Source organism: Oncorhynchus clarkii, chromosome 9, assembly GCF_045791955.1.
Source record: "Oncorhynchus clarkii lewisi isolate Uvic-CL-2024 chromosome 9, UVic_Ocla_1.0, whole genome shotgun sequence".
NCBI classification, from domain to species: domain Eukaryota; kingdom Metazoa; phylum Chordata; class Actinopteri; order Salmoniformes; family Salmonidae; genus Oncorhynchus; species Oncorhynchus clarkii.
This window is the reverse complement of record NC_092155.1, coordinates 40,712,478-40,723,666: the sequence shown is the minus strand read 5'-3', so window position 1 is coordinate 40,723,666 and position 11,189 is coordinate 40,712,478. Positions and strand designations below refer to the sequence as shown.

At 44.5% G+C, this 11,189-nt stretch overlaps 1 protein-coding gene across 1 annotated transcript; it reads left to right on the top strand.

The window, feature by feature from the left end:
• Positions 1-2,929: 2,929 nt before the first annotated feature.
• On the top strand, positions 2,930-10,318 carry LOC139417225 (potassium channel subfamily K member 15-like). Its single transcript, XM_071166470.1, has 3 exons — positions 2,930-2,944; positions 8,698-8,980; positions 9,291-10,318. Exons 1-3 carry the CDS (start codon positions 2,930-2,932, stop codon positions 10,316-10,318), a joined length of 1,326 nt encoding a protein of 441 aa, XP_071022571.1.
• The last annotated feature ends 871 nt before the right edge of the window (positions 10,319-11,189 follow it).

Genomic DNA, 11,189 nt, shown 5'->3' with positions numbered 1-11,189 from the left:
ACGAATCTAATCGTCTTGAAAGGGAAAGAAGGGACATCCCTACTAAAATGCAAATTTTGCCCATTTGAATGAAAATCTTTTACAGCAAGGTACTATGTTGCTCTGTAGCAACGGCATAATGATCAAATACTTTGAGGGAGAAGCTTTTGGCTTAAAAAAAACAACAACTCCTTGGGGGGTGGGGAGGTAATCACTATTCTGAGTTACATTGTTAGGCCTGTTTAGTATGCTAGTTAACTTGATATCTAGCCTTGAAGTTCTCGGATGTACTGTTCCAAACACAAGGATCGATTGCTCATAGAGGTGAAATGAATGTGAACATGTAATTGGATTTGCAAAGACTCTGTCCTGCTCATCTTTTTGAAAGTAATTGGACAGCTAGCCGAGGAATGCGTCGGCTTTTCTCATGTGGATAGCCCACCATTAGAGTATATAAATAGCATCCTGTGCGGAATGGCCGCTGGTTTGGGTTGCTATTTTTGGTTCCAGTTACTGTGGAAACTGCAGGGCTGTGACAGCACCCAGCATTTGGTGTTCATTTTACAGTTGCTGCTGCAGCTGAATCATATTGGATGGATTCAGGTCTGATGCAGTTATTTTTATTTGACTAGGAAAGTCAGTTAATTACAAATTATTATCTACAATGGCGGCCTATCCCGGACAACACTGGGCCAATTGTGTGCCACCCTATGGGACTATAAATTGCAGCTGGATGTGATACAGCCTGGATTTGAGCCAGGGACTATAGTGACCTCTTGCACTGAGATGCAGTGCCTTAGACCACTGCGCCACTCGGGAGCCCTTAACATGCACTGTACTGTAGGTATCCACCATTCAGTTGCTACAGCTAAAAACTGTAAATATGTAAAACATTTGTCTGAACAAATGATGAAATGCCCTTTAACGTTTATGACTTTTTGCAAATCAAATCAGTTTTCCACGTTGATTCAATGTCATCGCATAGATTTTTTAGGTTGAAATGACATGGAAACGACGTTGATTTCATTAGAAAACAACTGTGATAGTAAGTGAGTTGACTGGTTTGTGTCAAGGGGAAGATGTCACAGGGTTGGCCTGTTCAACAGAAAAATTGGTACTTAAATTGTAACATTTTTTATAAATGGGTTTATGAGATTTTTTTGGTTTGTTGAAGTTGCTTTTTCTGATTACAAGCACGTGTGTCATCAAACTACTGGCCTCACTATTGTAGCGGCCTCTGGTGAGTGCTGTGATGGAGAATAGGGGCAGCGGGGGGAGTGTGTTGGTGGACAGGGAACAGGGAATACGCTGTAAAGAGAAAAGATTTGAACACTACTGTTACCTGTCAGGTATCGATATGCCAATGGCCCTCGGCAATCTGTAGTATCAAGTCAAAAGAGACCATAATGTGTCACTCGCTCTAATCACACACACACACACACACACACACACACACACACACACACACACACACACACACACACACACACACACACACACACACACACACACACACACACACACACACACACACACACACACACACAGTACCTGAGTTTGTGCTTACTTAAGCCCTGTTCACACCTCTCACATCTCAGGCTGTAACCCTTTGAGAATCATACCTATACTTTTGGGTTGTAGTTGCTGTGCAGCAATGGCATGATGATTAAAATACTACGAGGGAGAAGCTTCTCGCTCCTCTTGAATAGCAACTCCTCTGAAGGGTTTGGCTTCCTGAGAACAACTTGAAGTACCAACAGATCTATTTCAAAGTTTTTGCAAGTGTTAGATGAAGCAGGTGAGTCCCTATCATCTACCTACCAGTTTATCCACTGCTTGGATAGTATTTACTGTACATGAGGTGCGGGGCTTAATCTATAAATCTCCTGGTCTCCAAGGCAACCAGCGCATATTGATTGGGATCAAACAGAGATGCATTTCTTAAAAGCAAACCGTCAAAGAACAGTGGGGGAAAAAAATATAGACGATTTCAGTACTGTATGAACAGTCGCTTTATCCCTTCTGCTTTAGTTACACACACATATGCACGCACGCACGCACACACACACACACACACACACACACACACACACACACACACACACACACACACACACACACACACACACACACACACACACACTGATAATGTCATGCCCTCTGTGTATTTAGATAAAAATAACTCCATTATGAGAAACTGACATAAAAATAAAGCATTATTCTCAGTTGTCCTGCTGTTAGATGGCTGCAGATATGCTTGGGAAGCTTTTTTCAAATGCTCAGTTTCCCATTGAGGTACCTGTCCGTGGTACAATGTGTACGCGTGTCACATCCAATGCTGTGTGTGAGTGTGTGTGTGTGTGTGTAGTCTGGTATGGTGACAATGTAGCTATCTTTAATACACTAAGAAATCAAAGTCACACCACAACAGAGACCTTGTGATGTCATGCTCACATTAGCCAGCGAACCTGGTCAGTGACATCACTGAAAAACATCAGGTATAAAAATATGGTCATTATGGAGATGGGTGATCAAAGGAGAGGACAATCCAAGCCAATGTGAATCAGGCCAGGCCTCGGTCTGGGGGTCTGGAAAACCTGTGATCACATCATGGATGATCTCATAGCTACAGAAATCACACTCTCCCTCGCTTTCTCTCGTAAACAGACACATATGCACATGCATGCACGTATACCAGCGCACGCACGCACGCACACACACACACACACTTTTCTTTTGAAATGTTCCCAGTACAATAATCTCTTGATAATTTATCTTTACCTAAATTCCCTCTGAATTAAAGCAGAGTTAACACGGGGACAGGGGTACTAATTCAGGTTAGTATTCCTACATTCCTTCAAAGTGTTTATATCTAAACTTTGGCAGACAAAGCCAAGCCAAGCTGTGCAGTGTGGCTGAATGAAGTGCACTAACACATAAAGCCATTGGCATGCCTCTGCCACCCGTTTATGTGACACTTTATTTGTTATATTCCATTTCTTTTAACATCACTCACTCAGTCTGCCTCTCTCTTGTCTCTCTCTCTCTCTCTCTCTCTCTCTCTCCCTCTCTCTCTCTCTCTCTCTCTCCCTCTCTCGTCTCTCTCTCTCTCTCTCTCTCTCTCTCTCGGTGCCACGGTGTATCTCTCCACTCTGTATGAATATAGCTGTGTTATCAACAGTGCCATGGAGAAACTCGAGGATCCCACTACCACTCCAGTCCTCCTCCTCATAGCAACAGGGTCCTCTCTGTGACAGCCAGAAGGATCCTAGTGCCACAGAGCTCTATGGCAGCATGTCCTGACTCACTGCTTGGTACTCCCTCGCGCCTCTCAAGACACACAAGGGGGGGACACTTGTCCCCCCCCCCCCCACCCCACCCCTCTCCAACACCCGTCTGCTTCGGTGATAAGTGGGCTCAACCCACACGGAAAGCCCCTCACCATCTCCATCATCACGATGATGAGTCATGACTGGAGTCATGACTTGAGTCAGGGGAGGCATCTGCTAAAGGAGCTTGGTTAACAAGCTCTCACAGTCTCCCTCTTACCCTTTTCACCTGGCTGGATGTCAGTAGATACATCCCTGGTCTAATCCCTTTCCCTACTTTGGTCTTGTCTCATGACATCTTTTTACTCATTCTCTCTGTTCCTCTCATCTCCCTACGTGGCACCTTTCTCTCTACTCCTCGCTCCCACTCCCCAGACGTTTATTTATTTCCTGAAGTCGGACTTATTCCAAGGAGCTTAATTTATTCTAAACTGTCCTCCGCTGTGCCACATTTACATTTCTTTCCAGGAGTTGACGACGGACAAGCGTCGCTGGGTGGAGAAGGATGCCTCCAGGCTCATGGCCCTCTTTTCACCGCCTGACGCCTCGTCCTCTTATCTTGAGAAAGGTGTGACGAGCAGCGATTCACCACGTCGCCACAGACTTTAAAGACCTCTGTCTGAAGTGGCTTGGGGGAGAGATTGGAGAAAATGGATTCGATTTGAAGGAAAGGATATCTGGTGTCACCTTTGAAAAGGGTGAATCTATCAACAGTAGCCTTCAAGCTATGCGTACATACAGATGACTGTGTCTGTTCTGGATGTGTTGGAGAATAACAACATGTTGAAAAAGGTTGCCACGTGCTCTACACATTCGTCAGCTCTGGGATTCTAGGTTCCAGTCTTCAGGTGTAGAAGACATTGAACAGAGAGGCAACATTTTAAGGGTAAAGTGCCAACTGGGTGGAAGGATGAAACAGACTTTATTTTCCCATTTTCAAGCCCTGTCAAATACAACAAACATTTGCTGTGATGTTTCAGACATGTTTATGAAATAAAAGGTCAACACTGTCTGGGTTTTTACTCAAGTCACAGTGAGGCCTGACGTGCGTCCCACATTTTTTTTAGCGAGCAGATATTTCACACAGTTTGCTTAAGATGTTTTCGATGGAGTGTCTCTTTTTCTCATTACACTTTGATATCATGTACTCATCCCTCCCACCTGCCCCTTTCCTCCCTCCCTCACTACCCCTGTGAATAGATTAAATCCCTAGCTTGCTCTGCTACAGCTCCTTCACTGACGCCAGCAGCCATAGAGAAGGAGACAGAAAGGCATAGGGGAATTGATGGGTTGCTGTTAGCTCCGCAGGTGCTTCTGTTATCACTGGAGATGTAATTGATTTGGTGTGAGCCGCTTTGAATTACAACTGGGACTCAAGTGTGCCGCATCAGCCACTTAACACAGAGTCCCTCAGAGTGGCGAGTAACACAACGCAACGCAACATAACACAAACAATCCAGCTGCAACACTCTGATACTGCTATTTCAGTAGAGAATGGGGGGGGGGGGGGGGGGGGGGGGGGGGGTTGTTCAGCTCAAGTAGTTTTGTTGCTCAGTGGGATGGATGTCATCATTGTGGTTTGGATAAATAAAGCCAGGATCATTGCACTTCATTTGTTAGCTTCAGCCTTGGCGACAGTCCAAGCCTGTGGTGCTGGTCTGAGTTACTACAGCAACCGCTATCACCTGTAGGTTTCCACAGTCACTGAGCAAACACACATTACATGCACACATGTAACAATGGGATATAGCCTAATTCAAATATGAATGGATAACATTTTGGTACAGTAGCCCTTGTATCTCAAAATGACTTGCAACTCATCTGAAAAAAATAATAAAAACAATAATAATAAACCATGTAACTCCCATACGTGTAAGACTACTTACCACATGCACTGTCTCAGAGGGGAATAGAGGAACGACTGAGGCAATTTGATACAGGGGATGATTGTGTGGCTTTGGTAGGGATTTCGGGAGTGATGGCGGGAAATGGAAATGGCCTCAGATAGGCTTGGCTGAGCTCTTTGATAGTCTCTCAAATGTCATGGATCCTGAGCTTTTATAGCCAAGTAAAACCCTTTATTCAACTGAAAGCACGAAGTCAAACCTGTTTGTCTCTAGGCTAAATCACAACCATAACATCTGTGGCCATTTCATAAAATGTGCTTATCACCGTATTAAACTAATGAAATGAAACCTTTTGGCACATACGCCGGAGTGCTGGAATAACGGCACAAGAAGACCAAGCGTGCTGCCTGGAACAGAATTACAGAGCATCTGGCTTTTTGAAGATTTCTTCCAGGAATAAACACAGCATGTGTTTTAATTTGTCTCTGCTGGAGCTGGGAGCGTGGGGAAGGGAGGGATCACTGGGCCATAAAACACATCAAAATGGCACAGGGATGTTCATTCTGTTGCCCTGGTGACTGAACTGAATATAAGCCTATTGGGTTCCTAGTATAGTAGCAGAGCTATAGAAATCCATGGGACAAGTAACACACTGTTGCTAATAAACAGTGCAAGCTAGTTATCGCACTTGAAAAGCCCACAAGTACAATATTTTTTACTCTGGCCATTGGTGATGGTGAAGTATAGCCTACAACAGTCACTGCTAATAGGGGCCAGTAAGCTCTAATTTCAATTGGATTGAATATAAACTAGCAATACTTGGAGCATGGTCGCTGGTTCCATAGCCTATTTGGTTTACAGGCTGCTATGCCTCCGATTTAATTGATGGTCTATAAATCGCAGTGGGACAGCAGCGTGCTCCCTCTCCAAAAGACGCGGGCGTCGCATCGATCCACCGGGTAGGCCGTTAAGTGGGCCTCTTTAAGAATCATCTGAGCCAGCACCACCGGTAGTCACTTGGAATAATACATTAACGGAGTAGCCACTGAGTCCCGCGCACACGCTTCACAAATCAAGGCAATCAAAGCAGTGCAACCGGAAAGGACCGGAGCCACTCTTTATCTCCCTGGGATGGGAGTTGTAGATTCATTTACGCGTTGGGCATTTAAAGACATAGGCCTATGCTATGGATAAGACAGGAGTGCCACGTTGCAGATAAAATCAAGGCGGCACAGGTGTGTCAGATTAATTTGAGTTTTGTACAAATCTAATTCTTATATGGATTAAGGTCACTTATTTGACGTTCAGAAATGCTTTGCTGTGTTTGCAAGACAATCGTGACTTATCTTAGACCACTTGGGATATGAAATGTGTTATTTTGGGAGTAATTTGGTTTATAATAGACTAAGTTCCAATGCGCAGCCTCGGTCAGACCCCCTATGCACGCCTCCACTAGTTGCTGTCCTTGGTGCTGAATGCTTTCATTCGGAGATTCAGCACTCTGTCAATATTGAGTGAGAGAGAGTGCTCATTAACATGCTTTTTCACTTTCCGTGGGCGCTCAGCGATTTATGTTACAATGTCTTATCTGTGGGTTTCTAGGGTTGTGTTGGGACACAAAGAAACTTGTTGAATGTGGGTAGGCTTGGATACTCCAACAGAAAGCCAGGCTGCATATATATACAGTACAAGTCAAAAGTGTGGACACACAAACTCATTTAAGGGTTTTGCTTTATTTTTACTATTTTCTACATTGTAGTATAATAGTGAAGACATCAACACTACGAAATACCACATACTACATATCATGTAGTAACCAAAACAAGTGTTAAACAAATCAAAATATGATTCTTCAAAGTAGCCACCCTTTGCCTTGATGACAGCTTTGCACACTCTTGGCATTATCTCAACCAGCTTCATCTGGAATGATTTTCCAACAGTCTTGAAGGAGTTCCCACATATGCTGAGCACTTGTTGGCTGCTTGTCCTTCACTCTGCAGTCCAACTCATCCCAAACCACTTAAATTGGTTTGAGGTTGGGTGATTGTGGAGGCCAGGTCATCCGATGTAGCACTCCATGACTCTCCAACTTGGTCAAATAGCCCTTACACAGCCTGGAGGTGTGTTGGGTCATTGTCCTGTTGAAAAAACAAGTGATAATCCCACTAAGCGCAAACCAGATGGGATGGCGTATCGCTGCAGAATGCTGTGGTAGCCATGTTGGTGTGCCTTGAATTCTAAATAAATCACTGACAGTGTCACCAGCAATGCATCCCCACACTATCACACCTCCTCCTCCATGCTTCACGGTGGGAACCACACATGCGGAGATCATCCGTTCACCTACTCTTAATTTTCCGTATTGACTGACCTTCATGTCTTGATGGACTGTCGTTTCTCTTTGCTTATTTGAGCTGTTCTTGCCATAATATGGACTTGGTCTTTTACCAAATAGGGCAATCTTCTGTATACCCTCCCTACCGTGCCACAACACAACTGATTGGCTCGTGTGCATTAATCCTTGTGTTGTCTTAAGGGAAGCTGGTTGAGAGAATGCCACGAGTGTGCAAAGCTGTCACCAAGGTAAAAGGTGGCTACTTTGAAAAATCTCAAATAGAAAATATATTTTGATTTGTTAAACTCTTTTTTGGTTACTACATGATTCCATATGTGTTATTTCATAGCTTTTATGTCTTCAATATTATTACGCAATGTAGTAAAAATAAAGATGAATGAGTAGGTGTGTCCAAACTTTGGATTGGTATATATTTTTAAACCAACAAACTTGATTTATATAGCACATTTCTTACAACAAATCCATTTCGAGGTGCTTAACAAATAAATTAAGAAAAGGTGAGAAAGATTCAACTCAACGTTTCTATGCAAATATAAAATCAATAGGCTATATACCTGAATAAAAATTAAGAATAAAGAAATACATTAAAATAGTAAAACAATAATAAAATAACAGTGGATATAATCGGTATTTTGTTTTGTAAATGTATAGCCCTATATATGTTAGCTGATAAGAGGCAACAGTATGTATTTTGTATGAGAATAAAGTCAAACATTTTCAAATTTAGTCTATAGGCTCTCCATATCACGGCATGCACAACGCTGGAGAAACGTATATTTTGGACAGAATCTCAAAAATCCCGCGAGCATTGATTCTCTCTAAACGTTCTACAACATGCAAAGAAAACAAATTATGATTGAAAAATTTAGAAACTGCTGGAAAATGTTGGGAATATTTTAAATGTCATTGATAGCAATGCACAGTGAATCCACGTAGCCTATCCTTAGGGACTTGGTGTGCATTTTGTTTGAAGGGGAAAAGAACACAACGTACTGCACATTCCATTCCATTCACGTTCTCTCGTATCCGTTTGCGCCTCCTTCCAACACCACCACTGCTGCTGGATTCTACGCAACAGCCAGAGGGGGCGAAAGAGGTGGACAACAGTGAGCACCACTACCACCTGTAAGGGTGCGTCTGCTCTCTCAGAGATCCGGCTGAGTGTTTCGGCTCCGAGGGCTTGAAGATGAAGAAGCAGAATGTGCGGACCCTCTCTCTCATCCTCTGCATGTTTTCCTACCTGCTGGTGGGAGCCGCGGTGTTCGACGCGCTTGAATCAGAGACGGAGAGCTCCCGCCGACGCATCCTGGAGCTGAAGCGTACCGAGATGAAGAAGAAATACCGGTTGTCCGAGGACGACTACCGGCAGATCGAGCAGGTGGTACTGCAAGCGGAGCCCCACCACGCCGGGAGACAGTGGAAATTCGCAGGGTCTTTCTACTTTGCCATCACGGTCATCACCACCATTGGCAAGTTTTGCTTGCTTCAATTACTTTTGTTATGTCTGAGTGTGTTGCAGGTGTTAGGAAATTGTTTTATAAATACAGTGTCTGCAGTGTTCTGCATCGGTGAATAGCCTACTGTGCAGAAGTTAGGGATGTTACATTTGTATTGCAGGCAGCCATTGGCCTATTTTAAAGTGTAATTTAATAAATTGAACAGAATATTGTAGTATGTACTTCCTTATTCTCTGCATTCCTTAGCCATTGGCTTCAAAAGCCTCAGTATTGGTCTACAATCACCTACAGTAAAGAGTAACTGTGGCATCTATCTCCACAGGTTATGGCCATGCAGCTCCAGGCACAGATGCTGGGAAGGTCTTTTGCATGTTCTATGCTGTGCTGGGCATCCCTCTTACCCTGGTCATGTTCCAGAGCCTGGGTGAGAGGATGAACACGTTCGTTCGCTACCTCCTGCGCAGGGCCAAGCAGTGCCTGGGGTTACGGAGGACTGAGGTGTCCATGGAGAACATGGTTTCGGTGGGCTTCCTGTCCTGTATCGGCACTCTGTGTGTCGGGGCAGCAGCCTTCTCCCACTACGAGGGCTGGACCTTCTTCCACGCCTACTACTACTGCTTTATCACGCTCACCACCATTGGGTTTGGGGACTTTGTGGCACTGCAGAAGAAGGAGGACCTCCAGGAGAAGACGCCCTATGTGGCCTTCAGCTTCATGTACATCCTGGTGGGGTTGACAGTGATCGGAGCCTTCCTCAACCTAGTAGTGCTGCGCTTCCTCACCATGAACACAGAGGATGAGAGGAGGGACGCCCAGGAGAGGGCCTCCATCAAGAGGGAGAGGGGCCTGCTTACCATGGGGCTGCATGGAGGAGAAGGAGGACCAGAGCAGGGCAGAGGAGAGCTTGGGGGCAGGGACAGGGGGAGGGACAGGATGGGGCAGAGCCACAGTCACAGCAACCTATTCCGGCCCATGGAGGAGGGAACCAGCCGCACTAACCTCATCACCTCCCCAGTGGAGGAGCAGGAGGAGAGGGACAGGGCCAGGGGTGCACCCTGCAAGCAGAGGCTGCACTTACAGCTGCATGGCACAGGCAGACTAAAGACAGAGTCCCCCCTGGGCTCCCTGTGCTCCTGTATGTGCTACCGTCTGGGTGTGTGTGACAGCCCCCTGCCTTCCCGCAGCGAGCACCACGGGTGTAACATTAACTCTGTCTACTACAGCTCCGTCTCCTACAGGACCCAGGGCTGCTCCCCCAGGGACAACACAGGACTCTCGTCCCCAGGGAACACACTCTCGCCTCAGCACAGCTTCAAGGAGTACCCCCACTCCCGGAGGAAGTCAGTGTAGCACCACGTTGGGACAGAATCTTTGTTTGTAAATGTTGGATTAATACAGTATTTCAAACATATATTTTGAATACACTACAGAGACAAGGTATTGCAGTACACTACAGATGCACACTCATTAGAGGATTAATTGTTGTAAATGATTGGCAGAGGCAATAGAATCTGTTTCATCACAGGAATTTTAGAACCTATTTTCCCTAATTAGATGATTACTGTGCTGTATTTCTTCTAAGGACGCAGTTAAGTTGTTCTTTCATTATAGCCACTGGAGATTTGTCTTGTGAATCAATTCACTTACCATTGTAATACTCTGTTAGTCTTTTGATTGTGCCCCAATAGTTTTTTCTCCTAGAAAGTTTATGAGAATTATCTGCATTTTATTTTTTGTTGTTGCATGCAAATAAGAGTGAGATGCATGGTTAAGATGCACATGGCATGATAATTATGAAAATGGTTGTAATGATGCAAATTATTATATTTAGGTATTATTATTGTTTTTTAAGTAGCTGACACACACACACACACACACGCACGCACACGAACACACACACACACACACACACACACACACACACACACACACACACACACACACACACACACACACACACACACACTCGCACACACGCACAAACACATACAGTGCCTTCAGAAAGCATTCACACCCCTTGACTTTTACAAGATGTTGTGGTGTTACAGCCTGAATTTAACACAATGCCCCATAATGTCAAAGTGGAATAATGTTTTTTTGTAATTTTTACAAATGAATAAAAAATGAAAAGCTGACCCCAAGTATTCAACCCCTTTGTTATGTCAAGCCTAAAGATGTTCAGGAGTAAAAATGTGCTTAGCATGTCAGATAATAAGTTGCA

Bases quoted from the DNA above. Each gene is read 5' to 3' on its own strand.
- LOC139417225 (XM_071166470.1), top strand. The intron at 8,981-9,290 runs GCAAGTTTTGCT...CTATCTCCACAG, and splicing joins CACGGTCATCACCACCATTG to GTTATGGCCATGCAGCTCCA.